Raw genomic sequence first — 23,034 nt, 5'->3', positions numbered from 1 at the left:
CGCAGGAGATTGGTTGCGGGACCCCGTGGACACCAACACCCAGGGACGCCCAAGTCCCTTGTACGGACTGTTGTACTGTTTGCATGTGGCATAGGCACATCCTCCGGTATGCTGTAAATCATCCCTAGGTTACTTCCTACACCTAAGGCAATATAAACACCGTGTAACCAGTTGTGGTACTGCGTTGTTTAGGGAACATGGAGAAGAAAGAAGTCTGTGCATGTTTAGTGCAGACACGGCGAATGGAACCCTAACTACATGTAGCGCGAGCCCGCAGCAACCTAACATTTATTGTTCAAATACTTTGGATTCACGGCTGGTTGGATTTGTGGATGGGGACCCCGGGGACACAGAGGGTGACTCTAAGGCGATGTTCTCACTCTCCTCTCGAAGCATGAGGTGAGAAGGAAAGAGGTAAGAAACAGCATCTAACGAATGCTTCCTCTCTGCGGGAATTCTAGGCAGCCCGCGTGCAAGGCTGTCTTTTGATCCACGTGACCATCCTGTGGGGGCGGCTCAGAGGGTCCCTTTGTTGCGCAGTTCATGGGAACCGGTGACTGTCTACTTAGAGAGAATCTGCTGAGAATGGGAGCCAAACTTCCTCCCAGTGAAGAGAACTACCTTATTCGTGCCTTATTACAAAAGCGTCATGAAAAATGTGTATCGCATCTCCTAGTCAACAGAATTTCGGTTGTAATTGCAGCAACGCTCCAATGGTGAGCCTGAACAAAGACGGAACCAAGGGTTAGTTCGGGGACTTGTTTTTATGCTGAAACGACACGATACTGCAGTATGACTTCACATTGTCTTTTCTCAACATTCGGGAGGAGGGAATGCACGAGGGCTTTCATCCTTTGGTTGTGATTGATAGGTCCTCGGTGGTTCCAGCAGGATCGCCACGTGTTCATGGTTTTCCTGTGCTGAGAACAACCCTCCACCTTCATATCCCTCCGCTTTGTGAAACCCCGAATCCATCGTAAGTTCCGCGGTTCGGCTTTGCAAATGGTTCGCACCGCACTGTCGGACGCCGTGCGGGCAGGGAGGCGGAGGCGGAGGCGGAGGCTGACCTGCAAGGCTGTGCACCCCAACGCACAGGCTGCTGTGAAACCTTCAAGGCTGTTGGCAAGGAAACCTCTTCCGAGAAGAGGCTTTCAGGTACAAGGATTTTTGCTCTGCTGTGCCGCGTCTCAGCTACAGGGACTGGGGTGAAGACGAAGATAGCGGAAATCCTTTGAGTTGTCACTCCTGTGTTGTGGACGAAAAACACTGGGGTTCAGAAGAGTAAATCTGCCCAAGGTCGTGTGGCTTCCAGGGGGTGAGTCTCCTGCTACTGCGTGCAGACCACCGCCAAACTTCCCGGTCGAACGCAGCACGCATTCCTGCCCTCGGTGTGTGTACATCAGGGAGGGAGGCAGGCACGGGTGTCCTGGGTCTTGTGCTCAGGGCGTCTCCCCAAGGCGACAGTGCAGGTGTCAGCCAAGGCGGGGGGCGCATCTGAAGGCCTGACTGGGGCAGGATTCTCTCCCAGACTCCCCCTGGTGGTTGTTGGAAGAATTCGCTTCCTTACTGACTGTTGGCTGGAAGCCAGCCAGGTCTAGCTCACTACCCCGTGGCCCCCTCCAGCACAGCAGCCAGCCTCATCAAAGCCAGCAAGAGACGGCCCCTGGCAAGATGGCAGTCACGACTCTCGTAACTGATCACAGAAGTGACACCCCGCTGTATTCTGCTGGTTAGAAACTCATCCCAGGCCCCAGCCACCTTCAGGAGCGGGAATTAACCACGCGGGGGAATGACAGGAGGCATGGGTCCCTGGAGACCATCTTCAAGTCTGCTTGGTACGATTAGGTCCTGAAACTTTCCTTTCTTTCCTTTTTGGTACTGGTTGGGGGAAGAACACAGCAGATGCTTGCAACAGGAAGAAGATGCCCAAAATACAACCTCACAGCACTTTCCAGCACCGACTATCCTAGAATGCAGCTTTTACACGTTGAGTAAAAAGGCTGTGTTGGTGAGCAGGCTTTGCAGATGCGGCAGGTCCCCAGCAAATCCTAGTACGTGGGAAGCCCCCTGCCCAGGATGAGCTGAGTGCCATTCATGGGGAGAGGGGGTTGGGGACCGGACCGAACTTAGTATCTCAGGACGTATCAGAGATTTGGCCTGTTCTGGAGGAAAACAAGGAAACATCCAGAGATGGCCTGTGTCTCTCCACCTGCTTGGCTCAGATCCTACCCCCCCCCCGCCCCCCGCCCCCGTCTGCCACTCAACCTGGCCCACGTGTCCTGCTGGCATAGGCGGTTTGGAGCTAATGGCTCTTGGCTCGGCCCTTCCGGAGGAAAGATGTGACCTGCCAGAGCTTGGATAGCATCACCTTTATCTGGAAATGTCACATGAACACGGGAGCTGGAGGGGGTGTTGGCAACAGTGCTAATGGGACTGTTGCTCATTTCAGCTGATGATATCGCTCGCACGGGGGAGGTCAGAGGCACGGGACAGAGCTGCGCCTCCCGAGAAGCCTGGTAGCCCCATCCTCAGGCAGAAGCCTCCGCCCATCCCCACCCCCGCCCCCTCAAAAACAAAATGACCATGGTCTTCTCTGGGAGGCTGGAGGGATCCGGGAATAGTGACAAGTAGCCAAATGGTGACTCAGACGGTGGAGATGGTGCAGTGCATCATGGGACTCAGGCAGCAGGCAGCTACCGCGTCTTCCAGTTTTTAGCGGATGTGCCCATTCTGAATGAGGAACCCCGGGTCTGAGGGAATGGCAGAGTGGTCCACCAGCCGGGCCCATCTGAGCTGAAAGTCACTCCCGCGGTCGCTGGCGGGGGTCGGCCCGTGTGCTGTGCCAAGTGCACTAAGCGTGGTTGTCCCCTCACTGCTCACGGCAGCCAGCCCTGCCTTCGGAGCAGTTGTCACTCCCACTCACAGAGGAGGAAGCAGCCCCCTAGGTGGCGAGTGACCTCGGGTTTGGGCTTCAGAGATGGGAACTGAAGCCCGTTTGTCTTTGAAAGCTCTTCCAGGCCTCCCAGCCTGGACCCCCCAGCAACTGCCCTGGGGGCCTTTGGGGTCATCTTTCTCCAGCCCCCTCCTGTCACAGACGCAGACACGGAGGCCCGGGAAGAGGAAGGGACCCTCTCCAGGCTCCTGTCTGAGTAAACAGCAGAGCTGGAGGCAGATCTGGGCCGGAGCTTCTGCAGCGCACCCCTGGGGCTGGGCACTGTCATTCCCAGAAGCCCTCGGGCTGGGAATAAGGAAATGCCTGGCACACAGTGGGTGCTTTACTTCTGGGGCATTTTTCTGACGTGGAGCTGTATGTCGGTTTCATCTTCTGCTCGAGAGCAAGGAGCAGTGATGGTGGCTGAGGATCAGGGCAGGTGGGCTGTGATGTCAGCAACACCTGCTCCTTAGAGAGCTCGGCTCCTTCACACGCAGGTTTGGGGGTGCTGGCTCTCGTCCCGGCCCCTGGACCTGACACTGGAGACTCCAAGGGCAGCTACAAAGCGGCTTCTCCGCTGTCTGTTTCCTCCTGCCCTTTGCACCACGCTCCCCCACCCCGCCGCCATGTCCTGCCCTGCTCCCAGCCTGGGTGGACGCCTGTAGGAGACGGTGTCTGGTTTAAAGGCTTGTCTGAGACCCTTGACCCTGACTGGCTGGCTTACTGGCAAAGACAGCCAGGGCCCTGCAGACAGAAGGGCAGCTGTTGGCTCTGCCCAACACTCAGCCACAAACCCTGGCTCATTCCTGCAGGCCTGGCTCTGGTGGGGGGAGGGGAAGGGAGGGAGGTGTTGGGCCAGGAGCGGAGGGGGGAGGAGGAAGAGGAAGACAGAGGAAAGGGTCAGAGAGGAGCAGAAGTTAGGGAAAGGACGCAGTGACAGAAAGGGGGGGTGAAGCAAGCAGCCAAGGCACAGGGAAGGACGCCGCCATGCCAGAGGAGGACGGAAGTGATGAGGGAGGCGTGGGGAGCCCGAACAGCAGGAGAAGGGGCCACTGTGTCTGGCCACCCATGTCTGCTTCCACCCCTGAAACCCAGTTCGTACTTTAAGAGTAAAGTGCAACATGCAGAGGCCAAACGGCTCCTCCTCCTCTCCGGTGAAGGAGCCTCCTTGGTGTGTCGGGCTGTGCAGATGAATGATGTCAAACCTCAGGAAGTGAAGCCCAGAGCTTGCTGGTGCTTCTGCTTCCTTACGGCTGAGGCAGTGCTGAGCTCACCGGGCCTTTGCTGCCCCCCGCTGGCGAGAGCCTGGTCCTGCACCCTCCCTGCCGACAGGAGCCAGGCTGCAACCGAGGTTTGGTGGGAGACTATTGCAGCTGAAAGAGATGGAGGACCCCAATCCCTTCCTCTGCCCTAAGCTTGAGACTTGAATTTCAGTCAGCCTGCTGGCCCTTTCCACGTGGACCTCAAGCTCAGCAGGTCCCCTGCCCAGTTTGTCAGTCCTGGTGTCGGTGACCGGCCCGTGTCCCCCCCATCCCGGGACTCTGCAGAGGCCCCTCTTGCTGGGCCTCCACACCCCCCCCATGAGTCACACATCCTGCCGAGAGACCACCGGGGCCCTTGTCCACGCTCAGGGGACTCGTCGCTCCAGAGGAGCCTCCCTCCCTCTCTCAGCAGCCCGTGACCACAGCCTCCTGACCTCTGTCCTGTCACAGGGCAGCCTTAGTCCATCGAGGCGCAGGTAACGAAGACCCTGCTGTGGGTACAAGACACAGAGGCGGGCGGTGCAGGTGTAGGTACGCACATAGGTGTAGATGATGAGATCTGGGGACGGCGATGACGATGAGGATGAGGATGGATGCAAGGGTACAGGTGGACACGATGTAGCCATGGATGTGGAGATGGACGCGGAGATGGGTGTGAGTACAGATAAGATGATGCGGGTGTGGGTGTGGAGGTATATTGTATATACCCATATATGTATATACCCATTGTGTGTGTGTGTGTGTGTAAAATCGTCTGGAGAATAAAGCCCAAACCCTTCATGTGCCCAGCCAAGCCCTTCTGTATCCCCTTTGCCTTGTCTCTCCAAGACCACCGGATATCCTTGGCATTTTATTCCAACGAAAAGGCAATGGCTCATCTCTGAAACTGTCCTGATCCATCCTCTAAACAGACAGGGGTCCTTAATGAGTGCCAGACTTTGAGGTCGGCGCTGGGGTACGGGGAGAAACAGCACAGTCTCTGCCCTCAGGGAGTGGAGTCTCGTAGACCAGACATGCGAGTGCAGCCCGGACGCGGTCTGACGGATGAGATGGGGGTGACGCGGGGGTTCCCCTGCTCTACAAGACCGGACGCATCGGTGGCCGATACCAAAACATGTTTACTGTCTCCCAGTGTCTGTGGGTGGGGCACCTGGGCACAGCCTCCCTGAATCCTCAGCTGGGGGCCTCACAGAGCAGTTTCCGGCTGCGCTATGCTCCTTTCTGGAGCTTGGGCGTTCTCCAGGCTCACCCGATTGGTCGGTCCTTGTGGTTGTAGGACTGAGGTCCCTCTTACATGCTGGCCATGGGCTGAGGGCTTCTCTGGGTCCTAGAAGCCACCATGGTGTCTTGTGTCGTGGCCCCTTCACAACACAGTGGCTCATTCCAAGGCCAGCAGGAGACTCTCTGGCTGCATTCTGCTAAGAGCGAGTCTTACATAAAGGAATGCAGGCACGGGCGTGTTACTGCCTTGCCTTCGCTGCATCACAGAACCTGACTGAGCGGTGACGGCCCGTCATCTTTGCCTTCTTCTGTTGCTAGAAGCAAGTCAAAAGTGCCACCCGCACTCGGGGTGTGACTCACTGGGAGCCACCTTAGGGTATGCCCACGATATGCACTCCTCGGAGAATCTTCCAAGATTTACATACATTCCAGATAGGGGGTGTCGGGGCATCTCAGAGTCTGGCTTTGGTTCTCTTTGAATGAGTCAGCTGCGGGCCCCGAGCTGTGCCCTCTTCCCGGCCACCACGGGCTTCAGCTCCGGGTCAGAAGCCAGCTCACGAGGAAGCCACTCCCCCAGGGCTGTGGTGGGTGGCTCGCATCCAGGGCCGCAGACTTAAAATTTCAGACAATCTCGCTCTTAAAAACCCTTCAGCATCTGACTAGGCCTTATCTCCTTATCATTCCCAGCCCTCAAGGTCAGCTCCCGTCTCTGATTTCTTAATTGTTACTGCCGAGAAGTTTATCAGCCTCACCTGGAGCTATAGACCGTTTCACTAGACGAAGGCCGTCTCGCCCTGAGGGGATGGTAGTGCCGGGTGCTGGAGGGTATGCTTTGTCTACTGCCCGGTGTGAGCAAACGGTTATAAATGACCTCTGTGATGCTCAGGACTGGGATGGAAATGCCTTAGGACCTCTGACCCCAAGGGAGGGACCCCCCAGGGGCGTGTGCACAGAGCAGCTGGGTGGTGAGAAGACCTAGACGGAAACACCCCTGGCACTGTGAGCAGAGGCATTAGCGAGCGGAGGAAGGGAATCATGGGGGTGGTGGGCAGGGAAGGGGAGCACCAAAACAGCCCACGGGCTCAAAGAGTTTGTGGAAATGCTGTGGTTCGGTGCGGCTGGCCTGGGATGTGGCAGCAGCGGACGAGGCTGTGAGGAGGGCAAGGCCAGGTCACGGAAGGCCTACACCCCTGGCTAAAGGAGGAGATCAAACCAGCTTCTGTGCCCGTGAACTTGTGCACGATGCCCTGGGCGCCACGGCCCAGGTCAACACGCATAGCATGGGGAATGTCCGGGGTACGCTGGGACATACGGCCAGCCCTAACTAAGCCTCCAGTATCCTTCCAGTCCCTCCCTCGGCCGCAGTCCCTTGGAAGCTTCCCATACTGTGCTCCCAAAGCTCATGGTGGACCCTGGGACCGTGACCTCAACTACACCCTCCTGGGACTCTCTTAGTCCACTGGACTAAGAGATCCTTGAAAATGAGGCTACGTGTTATTCTTGTTTGCATCCCAAGAGCCAGGACTGTGCCCGGGGCCAAGGGGCACTGGGTGTGCAGACAGTGGGTCGCAACAGAATGGCAGCTAACGCGCACTGAAGGCTGGCTCTCTGCCCGGCGTGCTTCTGGGCGCCTGGCCTGGATTTCGTCACTGAGCAGTTGAGGGGACAGGCATTTTGTCGGATTCATTTCACAGATGAGGAAATCAAGAGGCAGAGGGTTGCATACATTGCTGAAGGTGCCACAGTGGAACAGGAAGAAGGGGATTCTCCTCTAGGTCTTGTCTCCAGAGCCTGTGGACAAAGAGATAAAACCTCGAGGGAACAAGGGTTTGCACTGGCAGGATCTGGAGAGACGGATTCAGCTCCCTGCAGGGCCCCCGGGGCCTGGCAGATGGGCGCTGGGCCCGTGTCCGGGAGAAGCCGTCGATTTCCCACCCATTGTTTCCCCGTGGTCCTTATAACAGCTGTGACCTCCAGGGAGACGTGTCATTCCTGCGGGCCCAGCGGGGTTCCCAAAGTCACTGAGCTACCGCCGGGCATCACGGGGAGCACCTGTGACCTTGGACCGCAGACTGTGGCGTTGTTACTGACCACACGATTACCACGGTGTTAGTAATCCCTCCAGAAGAGTTTCTTGGTCTCTAAGGTGGGTGCGGTCGTCTCGACAGTGGGAGGCCGTTGTGAAGTGGTGGGTGGTCGGTGCTCACCAAAGAGTAGTTCATGGTGGGTGTGGTTACCATCCTGGTCTCTGTCATCCCATCCTCATCCCCTGCAAAGCGACCTAGGGGTTCAGGCTCAGCAGATTCCAGTCAGGGGTCAAGGTCATGAATTTAAAGTAAAAGAACCAAACGCAGGAAGGAGTCGAAAATCTTGCTCGGGTTTTGAGGCGGGGCTGCAAACATTGAACTTCGGGTCTGCAGATCGGCAGCTATGCCGATCAAAGAAAGTGTGGTCAGGATCGCCAAGGCTCAGAGCCGGGGACTCAGGCCCCCAGCGAGGCTGGGAGCAGACACGTCCAAACCTCCTTACCTCGTGGTCCTTCCCATTACCCACGAGAGAGCTGCCCGTTTGTCGGGACTGTGAGCTCATGAGGACAGGTGCAGCTCATCCATCGCTGAAATACAGCTCCGTGTCCCCACTGTGTGCCATATAAGTACTGAATGAATGAAGACGTGGGTACACAGGCAAGCCGAAACAGCGCGGACTGGAACCCAGTACGGGGAGAACCAGATTCTGTGGAGCAGGAGAGCTTGAGTGTGTGGTAGCGAGCCCTGCTCACGGGCCCTGGCTCGTATATTCCCTCTCTGACACCCAGGGAACCCAGCGATGACCACTGAACCAAAGGCTCCCCACCAAGGGGGAAGAGGAGCCCCTTTTCTTTGTGGAAACAATGAGTCACGGGCGCACCCTGCCACCCCACACATGGAGTTTACAGACAGAGGTCTCAAAGGATTGTGGCCCTGGCTGGCGTGGCTCAGTGGATTGAGCTTGGGCTGAGAACCAGGGTGTCACAGGTTCGGTTCCCAGCCAGGGCACATGTCTGGGTTGCAGGCCACAGCCCCCAGCAACCGCACATTGATGTTTCTCTCTCTCTCTCTTTCTCCCTCCTTTCCCTCTCTAAAAATAAATAAATAAAATCTTAAAAAAAAGAGGATTGTTTGCAGTTTGCTCCTGCCCAGGGCAGGCGTGTGAGCCAGCCAACCCCTCTAAGACTCTCCAAGGACCGGCCTTCTGGGCCATGCAGTGTGGTGGCTCCTGTTCCTTCCAGCTTGGAGAACGCTTTGTAATTCTACAAACAATTCCGAAGATTCCCCGATTAAAAGTGGTTATTTCCTTGAGTACCTGTTGGCTGTAAAAAAGAAAACAAAAAAACCCCAAACATACTCAGGTGATAGAGGTCTTCACCGAGTTGATCAATTTTTAGAATGAGTTTTTGTTTTCTTTGCATGAAGAACTTTTTTTATATGTCTGAGAATCATAGTCCTATATGTGCAGGGTATGTCATTAATTAATTCCCATTCCTGATGACTTACGGAAGTGTGTGATTACTTTTGGTCTGGGCCGGGAAGCTCTGCCGCCCCTGGGGTTGGGGCCAGGCGATCTAGTTCGAATTCCGACTAACGGATGGCTTCCACCCGCTGGTAAAGTGGGAGCGTGCAGGGTGTCTCGCCTCTCCCAGCCTTGCTGTCTGCAGCTGGAGCATTCCCCTGCCTGCCTCGCCATTTGCTGCGAGGCCAAAGGGAACGCCACCGCACATGCCCATGTCCCACGCAGGTTCCGGCCTCACCCCGCTGTCTGTCCCCTCCTCCCCCGCCCAGCCGGGGAGCACGCCAGGACTCGACGCTGCCTTAGTCCCCTTCTTCGTTCCCTTCCAGGTTCCTGATCGTCCTGGGCTGCTTGATTCTGGCTGTCCTGACCACGTTCAAGGAGTACGAGACCGTTTCGGGAGACTGGCTTCTGCTCCTGGTGAGACCGCGGGCCCGCCGCGGTGCCGCGGCGTTTCTGGGGTAGACGCTTCTGGTGGGTCCTCCGCGGCGCAGGCAAGGAGGCTGCTCTTGGGCGCGGCTCTGCCCGGTTGGAGCTGGCTCCCTGGAGTCTCTGACCCGGGGCGGCCCAGGAGGAAGCAACGCCGGGGTCAGACGGCTAGGTCTGTGGCCGGTGGGGGGGTGGGGGGCACAGGTGGAGGGGGGGTGCCATTTGTTATTCCAGGTCAGAGAGACAGTCAGAGCAAAAAGCAATGCACCTCCGTTACATTCCCAAACACAGCATCCTGGTCCTCGGAAAGCTGGCATTGAGGGGTGTTCCGTCTGAACCCCCACTTCTGCTTTTCCTTCCTGTAAACCTCAAGGGTCTCTTCCTCCATGCAAGGCCAAGTGAAAATTCCATTGTGACATTAAACTTTCAGTCCTCTGCCTCCCCCCCCCCTGGGGGCCTCTGCCTGTTTGTACTTTCTGTTCTCCCCCCTCGGGGGGTGGAGACAGAGGGGGGCCACATCCTGAGCAGCCACCCGACACCCTTGCCTCTCCCCTCCCCACATCCCCGCCTGAAGTATGTGGGAGTACCAGGTGAGCAGCACGCGCGGACGGGCTGGATGCAGCCTCCTCTGCGCCGGGCAGAAGCCCCCGGAAGGGCTGGCTCCTCCTGCAGCCCCGCACAGCCCTGGCCCCTGGCCCTTTGACGGACCCCGCCCTCGCTGAATGAGGGGTTGGCCAGCCTCCTTGGGGAACAGGGGCCAGCCTCACCCCCCACCCCCCAGTTAGGGTCCATGAAACAGGAGAACCTGTGCTCACACGGACACGCCATCCTTGGCTCCAGGATCGGCAGGTTCCTCTTGAGGGCGGGTGTTCACCGTCTGATCCTCACGGCCCCGAGCTGAGACCTGAGCACGTGAGCCCACTTCCCAGGGACTAGGTTCTGGGACTGCTGCAGAGCAGCGGCCCCCCAGGGTCCCACGGAGACCACCAAGGAGAGAGAGGGAGGCGGGGCCGACCCAGCAGCATGGAGCTCACGCAGTGGTCCGTGAGCCCCGGCCTGGGGTTCTTTCTTTGCCACTCCATAGCCCTGAGAACCTTGTTGAGCCACTCCTTGCCTCGGTTTCTCGAAACGTGAAATGAGGGTAACCTGATGAAACACTCTATGATGAATCTGGGTGTCGCCCGGCCCAGGGTCCGCGCAGTCCCCTCGGCCACGGGGCCAGGCGACACCCGGGGATTCACAGCCGGTTTCACTGAAACCTCTTTTCAACCCAACTGCACTTCGTAGGGACTCTTAATACATCAGAGGGATATTTTTTGTAATGATCCATTGGCACACAGAGAAAGAAGAACAAGCAATCACTTTGCAAGCCTGGCTGTCCGGACCGTTAGCCCATCAGCGTGAGGACGGGAGCTGCCTCCCGGCTGGAGGGCACCTGCTGTCCCCCTGCCACCAGCAGAGCGGCGGCCCCGGCGGACACCGCGGTTGATCCGGGTCTCTTCCTTCGTCTTCCACACAGGAAACGTTCGCGATCTTCGTCTTCGGAGCCGAGTTTGCCTTGAGGGTCTGGGCCGCCGGGTGCTGCTGCCGATACAAGGGCTGGCGGGGGCGGCTGAAGTTCGCCAGGAAGCCGCTGTGCATGTTGGGTAAGTCCCGTTCCGGAGCCCACCGGGGCCGAGTCCCCTTCCGTCGGTGCCTTTTTTCTCCGGGGACATTTTCAGCAGATGCTGCTACTTCTGGGAATTCACGGGGCTCTGCGTGAGCCAGGCCAACCCGTCCCCTGTCCCCCCATCGCTGTGAGCTGGAGTCCCCTTGCTGTGCCTGCTCCTCACAATGACCCCACGGAGCAGGGGTCCTTCATGGGGCGGGGGGCGCACTTGGCACTTGGGCTGTGGAAAAGCCAGCCTGTTGCAGGATGTTGAGCAGCGCAGTCCCTAGAGGAGCAGCACCCCCATCACGGTGACAGCCCCATTGCCCGTGCATCTCCAGACTGGCTGCGTGCGGTGGGGGCGGCAGGCACGACACCATTGCCGGTTGAGAATCGCCCCTGTAGGACCTGGTTATGCCCATTCTCCAGAGGTGGAAACTGAGGCACCCGAGCTGAGTCATGCAACAGGCACACAGGTAGAAAGTAGCATATTCCCTCCTGACACCCAGGTGTGGACGAGCCTGGTCCCTGTGCCCTCCCCCGCCACCATGCTGCTGTGTCTGCACCCAAAAGGTGCTTCGTGGAGGTGTCACTGAGCCCCGCGTGCGGGCGCAGGCACTCGGGTAGCCCACTCACCGTGTCGGTGCCGTGTGGGCCCGCGTGACCTTCCTACTGAAATCACAGAGGGGCTTGATGGCGTCTGCTGCAGAGATGCGCAGGGGACCTAAAGTGTCGAATCCCAGGGGTGGCTGAAGGTGCAGGACCACAGAACGTCAGGGCCGGACGGACCCTCGATGGGCCTTTGGTCCAACAAGCCCTCCTGTCTGACGCCCCAGTCCCCTTCGCAGCGGCCTGCAGCTGGTCACGCAGACTGCTCTCATACCTCTAATCACGGGGTGCTCACTACCTTTCAAGGTGTTTACATCATCTTAGCTCCTCTGACTCCCTCCAAGTATTTCAGTTCAGCCACTCTGGCCCTCCTCTCCATTCCAGCAGATTCTCCTTGTATCAGGAGAACATGCCGAGTGGCTCCAGCCGCACCTTCCATCCTGCGTGCCCTCCTCTGTCACAGGAGAGTCATCCTGCTGACTGTGCGTGGTGGGTGTCACGGTTTAACACAGCCGTGCTCGCCACCTGCGCATGTGCCGGCGGACCCGCCGTGCTGGCCCCGCTGTAGCCCCGGACGGCTCCGGTCACTGGCCCTTTGTCCTCTTTCCCAGACATCTTCGTGCTGATTGCCTCTGTGCCCGTGGTCGCCGTGGGCAACCAGGGCAATGTCCTGGCCACATCCCTGCGGAGCCTGCGCTTCCTGCAGATCCTGCGCATGCTGCGGATGGACCGGCGGGGCGGCACCTGGAAGCTCCTGGGCTCGGCCATCTGCGCCCACAGCAAAGTAGGTGCCACGGGGAGGCCACGAGACCACGTGGCCTTCTCCCCGCTGTGCCCTTCCACGGCGCCTCCTCCAGTACGGTTTTCCCAGAGGGGGGCCGCTCGGCTACACTGACGATGATGATGGTGACAGTGAGGAGCAGGAAGAGGGGGAGGGGCGTGATCAGTTCGCTGGGGTGAGCAGAAGCAGGTGGGCCTGGGCTCTGGTCTCAGCTCCAGCAGGTACGAATGACCAGCCACCCGGCCCCGTTTGACCTGCAGTTTCCTGGTTTCTGAAACAGGGATCACAATGCCTGTGCCTCTGGGGTGAAATGGGCTAATGCAACGTGAGGTGGGATGGGAGGAGAAGGTTCCCACATCATTGCAGACGGGTGGGAATCCAAACCCCACTGGTGTGACCTTGGAGGTTTGCTGTAACCTCCCCAGGAGTTGGTTGTCGTGTTTGGGAAATGAGAATAATAACACACTCACATCCCGTGAAAAGCACTCAGACACACCCAGCTCATGGAGACGGCGCCATTGCTACTGGTCAGTGCCTAGCACACAGGTTAGCCCAACCCAGGAGTCGGGCGAGGTTGTCTCCTCGTTATATTGATAAGGAAGCGGAGGCAGAAAGGGGAAGTGACTTGCCCAAGGTCACGTGGTGGGACACACTCCAGGCAGTCCGGCTCCAGAGCCTGCATTTAGTGGTTTGCTGCCGGTCCTGGTGGAGCTCAGCTCTCCAGGGGACATCCGAAGCTAGGACGGTGGGACTCAGTCTGATCCCCTCCCAGAGTCCCATGTACTCGAGCAGGTGTGGAAACTGAGGCAGGCAGAGTCCTGGAGCTATGGTGCCCCCCAATAGCCCAAACCTCAGGGACCACTTGGGTTAAACACCCCTGCCTCAGCTGGGCCCTGGAGAAGGTAGGAGAGCCCCATGCCCTCTCTCGGGCAGGGAAGCCCTCCACAGGCCAGTGCAGGAGACCTCAGAGCAGAGGACCTCAGGGGGTAGGGTGGTGTTGTCCGGGGAGCTCAGAGATGGCAAGTGCACAAGGCCCGTGTGACACGGAGCGAGAGTTTTCAGGACGGGAGAGGCCAGGCTGTGCTCCCAGAACGAAGAAGCCCTGGCGTCTCCGTGCCCCAGCTCGGCAGGGTTGGCGTCTGCTTGCACACGCAGGGTCTGAAGTGGGCTGGGCAGCCCCCGTCTGTCTTGAGCACGAGGGTCACTGGGGCAAAGGAAGAGGGACCTGGGGCATCCTGCAGGATGGACGTTGTGCCCGTCACTCCTCCCAGTGGCTGCACCGCAGTCCTCCAGCCCCGAGCTGACTGCGGGGGCTCGGGCACACACCAGCCGCCGGGCACCGGCTGTAGATGCAGCCACAGAGCTGCGGGTGAAAATCACGTAAAGGCAGAATTACCCCGAACAGCCTTTTAAAGACTGCGAAGCACAGGACTGAGACCCATTTTCGCTCCTCATCAGTGCTATTATGCCGCCCCTTAATAATCCAGCGCAGCCGGGTTTTCTGCACACGCGGTGTTTCCTCGTGCGTTAAGCACCCGATGAAGCTTCTGACTCACATTCGGGGTCAGAAGGTATGACAACACATAGGAACGTGAGAACCACATGCAGCGAGGCTGGCGGCGCAGGCCCACACGTGAGCACGGGGAGGGGTGACCCAGTTCCTGCCCGCCTTCTGGAACCCTCTGTGGGGCAGGCGCCGGCAGAGGAGAATGGCTGGCTGGCCTGCACGCACCGTCTACACCGACTTGTTCGTGCCGTGGGGGGAGCTCCCACGCATGCACTGTGCGTGGGAGGCCCTGGGGGAAGCCAGAGCGAGCGGCACCTGAGCGTGATGGAGTGTGAGACGTTGAGAGAAGACTGCTTGGAAGGGAGCAAAGGCAGGAGGGAGCGAAGGAAAAACCCTCTCTCCAGCTGGGGGGCCAGCATCCGAGGGGGCCAGGCGGTGACTGGGGCCTGAAGATGGCGTGAAGATGCTCCGGGCGGTCCCTTGGGGAAGGGCAGTTCAGGCAGCGGTAGTTCAATGTCAGCAAAGGCACAAAGGGAGGCGGGAAGCGACCCGCCAGCAAGATCCCAGGGATCCGGAAGGCCAGCCGGCGGGCCACAGATGGTCAGGTGGATGACGTGTGTTGATACGGGCAACGTTGTTCTCTGGCGGCTGCACAAGAATGATGGGCTTAATCTCTACGTGGTGTGTGCCAATAACCTTGACCTTCTTCCCCCACAAGCTGCCATGCTAAGCCTTGACCCTGGGACCGAATGAGAGCGACGGCCTTAGAGAGTGTCGCGGGCGGGTGTTGGGAGCCCCGGCGATGCCGTCTTTGCCGTCCCTCTGAGCCTCCTTGCTACGCCTGGACGTTTTTTAAACTGTATCTTATTGATTATGCTACCGCAGTTGTCCCGTTGTGTTCTCCCCAGGATCCCCCTCCGCTGGTTTTTTTTTTGCAGCCAGATTTCCCGTTTCCTTACTCACGTGTCCTGGTCTATCAGGTGGTAACATGTAGGACATAATAGGTTTTGTGTGTTTTTATGCTTGTTGTTAACATGGCTTCAATCAATAGGCGACTAACATGAAAACTGTGCTTTCCACCAGCGATACACATCACTTCCTGGAAGCCTGCGGTCCAGTCCTTCACTTTAAAAAATTGAGGGCATTGAGGCTGGGGAGGAGGGGTTGTTGGCCCAGGGTCACGCAGTCACTGGGTAGCAGGCTGGGGCCCTGTCCACAGTCCTGTCCGCTGGGCCACAGTGGCGCCCCCTTGCTGTTGGCTTCCCAGGAGAACCGAGCTTGATCCCGCCCAGCCCTGCACTCACGAAGGACTCCCGGGTCCCGAGCCTTGCCTCCGAGGCAGCAGCCAGGCCCTCTCGCCTCCCAGGGAAGCCTCGCGAGCTGTGGCAGCCAGCTCCCCCTGGGAGGAGACCTTCCTCTCCTCCTGCAGCCCTGCACCCGCGGTGTGCCTGGTGCAAAGAGGGCCCTGTGCCTGAGCCCATTGTACAGGGGTGGGAGGTGAGGGCCCGAGAAGGGAGTCCCTTGCCCACGGCCACAGAGCTGGTGGGCTCTGCCCAGCTCCAGTGTGTCTGCCTCCCGAGCCCACCCCACGGCCTCCTGTGAGCCCCTCCCTGTCCTCTGCTTGCTCCCCCAGGAGCTCATCACTGCCTGGTACATCGGGTTCCTGACGCTCATCCTTTCTTCATTTCTTGTCTACCTGGTGGAGAAAGACGTGCCGGAGGTCGATGCCCAAGGGGAAGAGATGAAGGAGGAGTTTGAGACCTATGCAGACGCCCTCTGGTGGGGCCTGGTGAGTCAAAGCCCCCTGTCCCCACCGTGGGGGTGGACTGTTCCAGCCAAGAGAGGTGGGGGTGGGCCTGGGCAGCTGCATGCTGCAGCCACATGAGAGAGCTGGGCCTCCTCGGTTTCCCGACCTGCCAGTGGGAGGCGCCCCCTGCCGGCTATGCACATTGAACGCACAGGCTCTCCGAGGTTTTTTTTAAGAGGTTGGGGCTCGGAATAGTCTGGACCCACGGGCACTAGGGCCCTCACCTCAGTAAGTGTAGGCTGTGAGCAGCCACACACCTACAGACGCAGGGACAGATGCACACAGGACACTGACCTTCAAACACACCTAGAGACACCTAGCCGCAGGGACAAGGGGTACCAAGGGTAGCACCCCTGAAGGCTCACTGGGCTCCAGAGCCTGGCTCTACACCCTTTACCTGTATTAACGTATTTAAACTCAAACAACTATCACTGGGCCCTTTTTAAACATGGGGGAAAGTGAGGCGTGACGCAGTTAAGTGATCAATCCAAGGAAGACAACGGAGCCCGTTCGTCGCCGACCTGGGGTTTGAACTCGGGCCGTCGGGCTACACACTGCTAACTGCTCTGACGGCCTGCCTTCTGTGCTCAGAAGTTCAAAACCCGGCGGGATACACAGCACCCAGCAGACATTAGACAGGCCCACGATACATGTAAATGCGCTCACCAGCACACACGGCTACGCACAGAATCACACACACACGAGTGCACACGTGGGTACATGCACACGCATGTTTGCGGTCACTGAAGTGTGTGCCGAGTGACTGACTGTAGGTGGGGAGCCCGAGCTCAGACACAGGCCTCGGGGTCCACACAGAAGGTCCTGGCTCCTCGGCAGCTTCCCCCCCCACGGGGACCTTGTTCTCAGTGGCACCAGCGCCCGCCCAGCCCGGCTCAGTGCAGAGGCCAGTGGGTGGACTCAGGGCCCCCCCCCCCGGTTCCCTCTGCCTGGGGAGCCCCACGTCTGAGCCCTTCTCGCTTCAGATCACACTGGCCACCATCGGCTACGGGGACAAGACACCCAAGACGTGGGAGGGCCGTCTGATTGCGGCCACCTTCTCCTTGATCGGCGTCTCCTTCTTTGCCCTTCCAGCGGTGAGTGCCTCCGACGTTCACCCTAGTGCGACACGCGGGCCCCCTCCCCGCCCGGCCCCAGGTCCCCCTCCCGGCTCCATCTTCCATCTGTCATGGCCCGAATGCCAGCTCTGCCCACTCACTAGCCGCCCCCGGCGCACGGTGTCCCGCCTCCCTGCCCTGGGCTGTGCCTGTCCCTCTGTCGCAGGTGACCCCGCCAACCATCTCCTCCAAGGCCCAGTGTCAGCGCTGCCTTCTGTAGGCTGGTTCCTCGCTCCTTCCTCCAGGCGTGACCCTGGCGCGGCGTCCCTGACCCCGCGCTGGGAGTGCTAGGTCCCACACTCGCCTCCCGGGGACACTGTGGGCAACTCGGGGGCTGAGACGATGCCTTTCGCCTACCTATTTCTTTTCAAAAAATTTTTTTAATTTTTCAAGTACAGTCACCCTACATGACTGCATTTGCTGCAGGTGGACAACGTAGTGATTAGACATTTAAGTGATCGCCTGGCTAGTCTAGGGCCCCTGGGGCCGCACGCGTAGTTGTTAGTTTGTCTTCCTTGCGCACTGCAGGTTCTTCACGTACGGGAGCTCCTTCCCTGGCCCGTCCTCGGCTTGTTCAGGCTAAAGAAATGCGTTTCCTTCAAAAGCGAGTCTTGACTCCTGGCACGATAATTTCCCCAAGCCCAGTGGCTATACGTGTAATAGTAACATAATAATAGACAACAACAGCCCTTGTTGAACCTCCTGTGTGCGGGAATCACGCCCGGTGCTTGCCCGTGTGCCATCTCATTTAATCTCCGTGACAACAGCAGGAGTTTGGCGCTATGCTTGCCTCCCCCTTCCAGGGGAGAAGCCTGAGGTTTCCTTGGGTCAGCAAGGCTTCCGCCATTGGGGAGCTCCTGGGTCATGGGCCGGGCCTGCCCGGTTGGGGGGTTCGATGGCCCCGCTCTTCATCACGAAGGTTGAGAAGACCCTTCCCATCTAACAGTCCGCTTCCTCCCCCTTCACCCCCCACCGTCCTGAGGCTGAGGGTGCTCTTTCTCTCGTGCAGCCCTCCCTCGGGCTGCCTGACCTCGGGCACATGACCTTTCCGAATCCTTTTCCCCACCTGTCCCGGAGAGGGGCTGTGGGAGTAAGACTCCGTTCTCTCTCAAGCTGAAAAGGGTGCGCTCTTACCCATTTAACCCACTCTCGGGTCCGCCCTGGAAATCAGAACATCACACTTCTGGGAGCCTCCAGCTCTCACTGAAGCCTCAGGTGATGATTCCAGCGGCTGAAGTGTTCTTAAATTCCGCTCACATTTCCCAGACACGGCTTCCGGGCCAGGCCCTCCCCACGCAGCTCCTGTGCATCCTCCCGCGTGTCCTGCCACGCAGTCCTGAGGGAGGCCCTGTCACCCCCTTCCCCGTGCAGGAAGCGGGGCTGCAGCACAGAGGGGACTTGCCCAGGGTCTCCCGTGGCAGCGTGGCAGGCGTGGCCGAGCAAAGGGCCACCGACGTGTCAGCGTCAGGCCTTCCTGACCTCACGGCTCCACGTCACGCAGCCACCCACTCCCTCTCCCCATCGCTCAGCGTTGCCGCTGTGGGGCTGGGTGTGGGGCTCGGACAGTCCCCTGGGGCTGACTCCGGGGTGGGGCACTCTCCCTCCAGGGCATCCTGGGCTCCGGGCTGGCCCTCAAGGTGCAGGAGCAGCACCGGCAGAAGCACTTTGAGAAAAGGAGGAAGCCAGCCGCCGAGCTCATTCAGGTCTGTGTCTGTGGGCCTGGGGCGCACCAGATGGGTTGAGATCTGTGGTGTATGTGGGGTGTGTGTGGGGGGTACATGTATGCATGTACATGGATGTGTGCATGTGTGTTTGCATGTGTGTCCATGTGCACCGGAGGGGGAATGCCCGTGAACTAGGATGGGACCCAGGACCATGCGTGCTTGGGGGTGATTGTGGGTATTTCTGTGGTGATCCATGTGGCCTCTCTCTGGGGCTTACTTAGTGACAGTCCTATTACACTTCCTCCGTGGTCTCAGCCAGCCAGGAAATGACACAGAACTCGCGTAGACACCAGCCCGGCTGCTGTTTTACATTTTCGTTTGCAGTGGAGGATGTCGGTCCTTCTGCTGCCCGCCCCAGTCTCGGCCTGGGACCTGCAGGGAAGGGTCAGCCTAGTCGAGTCCGGGAGCTTAGCCAGCCCCCTCCGAGGAGCCGGGCCCCTCGCATCTGCCAGGGTCGGAGAGCCGTATGGCCAGACAGGAAGGGCGGCCTCACACGTGCACAGTCCCGAACACTGCACCCGTCCGTCCTGCTGGGTGCCTGCCGGCTCTCCGTCTCCGTCACCCCCCTCACCGTGGGCCAGGGGTTGGGGACGGCAGTGAGCGGTGGTGACAAAGGCCGAAGTAGTCCCTCTTCAGAGGGGCCTTCTGCTTCAAGGCCTTATGGGCCATTGAGAGCGCAGAGCACAGGACAGCAGCGTGTCCTGGGTACGGCCACACGGGGCCGAGTGTCTGCATGGCCACCCCCGCGTGCACTCGTGCCCACCGCAGTGAGTGTCTCTGTGGGTCCAGTCCTGGGTGGGACGTGGTGTAACCCTACACACTGTCCTTCCCACACCAGCCCCAGTCGCCCAGAGTCTGCCCCCTTCTCCCCCAAACCCCAGACCACCCCAGCATCCCAGTGGCGCCAGTGTGTTAGAATCAAAGCCCCATCCATCTCTGCCTGTCTCTCGCACCCAGACACGGCACAGCAGCCAATACTTGCCTTCCTACCTGTTTGAGAGTCTCAGGGAACCTGTGACGAGAGGAGTCCCCGCCCTCTCAGGGATGTCATACCCAGCACTCCACTCCGCCCCCTCCCTACCCCCCCCCCCCCCACTGCAGCTCACCCCCGCCCTGCACCCCCGCAGCCCCAGGGGCCGCCCTGAGAGGGCGGGGCCCAGGACGTGTGTCTTCCCGGAGGAAAGGCCGACCCTGGCTCCCCCGGGGGTGGCCCAACGCTCATGTAAACAAACGCCCAGGAGTCCGGGGTGCACACAGAGGGAGCCCCACCGCCGCGGGGCTCCCTGGGAAAGCGTCCGGTGGCACCAGCGCCCCCCTCTCCCCCGCAGGCTGCCTGGAGGTACTACGCTACCAACCCCAACAGGATTGACCTCGTGGCGACGTGGAGGTTCTACGAGTCTGTAGTCTCTTTTCCATTCTTCAGGCAAGTGGTGACCCCCCCGCCCCCCCCCCGACATCGGGCGCTCAGGGGGAGACCCCCCACCCTCCTGAGGGGCTGTGTTGGTAGAATCACTGGGCAGCTTAAAACGTCCCAGCGCCCAGGCCACACTCCGGGGCGATTCATCAGAACCCCAGGGAGGGGACTCTGCATCAGCATATTTTTTAAAAAACCTGGATGATGCAGGGTGCCACTTGGGGTCACCAGCTAGACGACACGGGGTGGCGGATGAGGGAAGGTCCGGTCAGTGTTGGAGCAGGCCAGTGGCTGGGGAAGTGGGGAGCCAGTGTGGGGGGCTGCCCTCTCGATCCTGAACGCCCCTACCCCCTGTCCCGGCCTGCGCCCGCTGCCGCACGGCATGCTGGGAATGGCCAGGCGGGAGAAGCCACAGGAGGGGACCCTGTGGTGACCCGGGGGGGGCATTGTGTGTCCCCAGGAGGGGGAGATGAGAGAGGAAAGGAAAAATAAAGACTTCCTTGCACGGCCGGCACCTATGAAAGGGCGAGAGAAAGGGACACTTACTAGGTGTCCAGCACGTTCCAGCCTCCCGGCTCACGTGCCACCTGCTCCTCACGGGCACCCACAGAGTCAGTCAGAGGTTCTCAGATGCGAGGTGCGCTGACCTTTGCGTGGGAGGTCATGTGAACGCGGACGGTGTCGGCGGGGTACGAGTCCCCAGGGGGTCCCAGCACAGTGGCCCAGTGTGCGCACTTAGACCCAGGCTGTGTGGTCGGTGTCACCTGGCACCCGTCACAGATGAGGGGACTGAGGGGGCTCAGAGACTTTGGACATCTCGGCCAAGGTCAGCCACACTCTGAGGCCCCCGAGCCCACGGGTTTTCACCGTGTGGGCCCCCAAACAGACTGTCCTTTCCGGGTCTTAGACGCCGTGGTCCTGGGGCCAGGCATGTGTCATGGGGATGGAGCACAGGGCTGCTCGGACTCTGGAGTCTGGAGGAGAGGCAGGGGGACCCTCAGCTGGGACACAGCGGAGCTGGGACCGGCTCTGAAGTGCGTCTCTGCCGTGTGTCTTTGTGTCCGGGACCATCGCGTGGCCTGGCACGGGCAGGCAGCTCCCTCCAGTCTCATCCTGCCCTCCCACTTACTCATGACGGAACCCGAGAACAGTGGCTGAACTTGACCTTCGTCACCCCTTTACCCCCATCACCAGGTTGGGGTTAGGATTTAAGGGAATCCACGGGATCTGGATTCTGTTGACTCATTTCCCTGCGTAAAGCCTTCCAGGGGACGACCACGACAAAGAGAAAAAGATTCCAGTCCTGGCCGTGACCTCCGTGGCCTGAAAGGTCGGGCCCAAGCTGACATCTCCCACCTGCCTTCCCGTCCTTCTGTCACTCCCCAGAAGTCCCGGTGACACGGGACTCCCTGTACGCGGGCATCCAGTCGGCCAACACGTTTGAGCCCCTGGTGCATGCTAAGCACTGGGCCAGACCCCGGAAGGTCCCAGGGCACATGTGAGGGAATCTAACCTTGATCCTGAAGGTGAAGGAAGCCTCGAGACCACAGGCTGCTGACATGATCCGGTCCGCGTTTCGGGGAGACGACAGGAAGGAGTGTGGGGCTAGGTGGGACAGGCTCAAGGTTCCAGGCAAGGAGGCCCGCCGGCAAGTGAGCGCAGGGTTCAGAGCAGGAGGGAATAAGGACTCGGACCGCAGGGAAAGCAGTAGGAAGGGGGTGGGGAGAGGGCCTGGACGGGACTAACCAAGGGGAAGACAACTCAGGGAGCGGTGACTTGTAAGAGTTAAGGAGGCGAGGAGACACAAGGCTTTGGTGAATAAGCAATAAAGTCTGAGTCGACTGACTGTGTCTCCTTACTTGCAATTAGACTTGCTTGTTCGGAAACACAATCTCTGTGGTTCCTTTTGATTCTGAAATCCCGTCGTTGCTGTAACTGTTTCAGGTCTGGTGTATAGAATCAGCCTTCTTCTGGGTAGCGATGGTCTTCTTAGGATGGCAGGTGGCTTCCCCTTAAGAGAACAGAGTGACCTTGACCTCAAAAACAACGTGTGCGACCACACTGAACACAGAACCGAGAAGATTTCCATTTGCTGTGCGTCCCCAGCTCTTGGCAACGGGCCCGTTCTTTTGGGTCGACTTACCGTAAACACGGCATTGTCCCGGCTGTCAGAGACGCGGGGGGGTGCGGTGCACGGCGGACAGCTGCCGTGATCCGGGAACGTCTGGGCGACGAATGGAGAACATTTCTTTGTCCGTTTGCTTTTCAAGGACAAAAGGGTGGAGCCACTAGAGAAATTCACTTAGCAACCACTCCGAAACCAGGCAGGCCCTTTGAGAAGAGCGCCCCTAACTTCCAGCCCACCCCCCCATGTTTAATGGCAAAGAGGTAGTTGATAGTACCCTGACATGTCTTGCTGCCTATGGTTTTTTTGTTTGTTTGTTTTTATTTTGTGGGTTTTTTTTAAAATAACGACTTTTTGGAGATATAGTTCGCAGACTATAAAAGGCACCTCACGAAGCGGACCACTCAGTGTTGGTCAGTGTATGCACATGTACCTACGGCAGCTACCCCTGGGTCCCCCTCCTCCCGCCCCTGCAGCCACGGAGCAATTGTTCTGTGTCTTCTGCCCGTTCTGGATACTCCGTACAAAGATGGAGCCACACAATGCGTGTCCTTTTCTGTGTGACGTATTTCACGGACTGTGACGTTTTCAAGTTTCACCCCTGTCGTCCTGTGTATCAGACCTTTACTCCTGTCTGTGGCTGAGGGACATTCCACTTTCCGTGGCCCATTGTTTACCCGGTACCAGTGGAGGGACATTTGGGTCACAGGCGCCCCCTGGTGGTGACGCTGCCTTGAGCACTTGGGTGCTTGTGTGGACGTGTGTTTGCAGTGCTCTGGGGCGGGCGCCTGGGAGCGGAGTTGGTTTCTCTGTGTTTAGCTTTCTGCACAACTGCCAGACTCTTTTCCACGGGGGCCGCCCCATTTCACACTCCTCCCCAGGATTTCGAAGGGTGGAGACGTATCGCCTGTCTC

At 59.1% G+C, this 23,034-nt stretch overlaps 1 protein-coding gene across 1 annotated transcript in view; it reads left to right on the top strand.

Annotated features, from left to right (window-relative positions):
• Nucleotides 1–23,034, top strand: part of KCNQ3 (potassium voltage-gated channel subfamily Q member 3) — a 197,196-nt gene that overhangs the window by 154,075 nt on the left and 20,087 nt on the right. The window contains exons 2-8 of the mRNA XM_028533674.2: nt 9,291–9,381; nt 10,910–11,036; nt 12,259–12,431; nt 15,569–15,724; nt 16,726–16,836; nt 18,465–18,560; nt 19,910–20,004. Of these exons, the coding sequence (XP_028389475.1) occupies nt 9,291–9,381; nt 10,910–11,036; nt 12,259–12,431; nt 15,569–15,724; nt 16,726–16,836; nt 18,465–18,560; nt 19,910–20,004 (849 nt within the window). The remainder of the gene's footprint in view (nt 1–9,290; nt 9,382–10,909; nt 11,037–12,258; nt 12,432–15,568; nt 15,725–16,725; nt 16,837–18,464; nt 18,561–19,909; nt 20,005–23,034) is intronic.

Source organism: Phyllostomus discolor, chromosome 7 (genome assembly GCF_004126475.2).
Source record: "Phyllostomus discolor isolate MPI-MPIP mPhyDis1 chromosome 7, mPhyDis1.pri.v3, whole genome shotgun sequence".
Classification (NCBI taxonomy): Eukaryota; Metazoa; Chordata; class Mammalia; order Chiroptera; family Phyllostomidae; genus Phyllostomus; species Phyllostomus discolor.
This window is presented reverse-complemented; position numbering and strand designations above follow the sequence as displayed.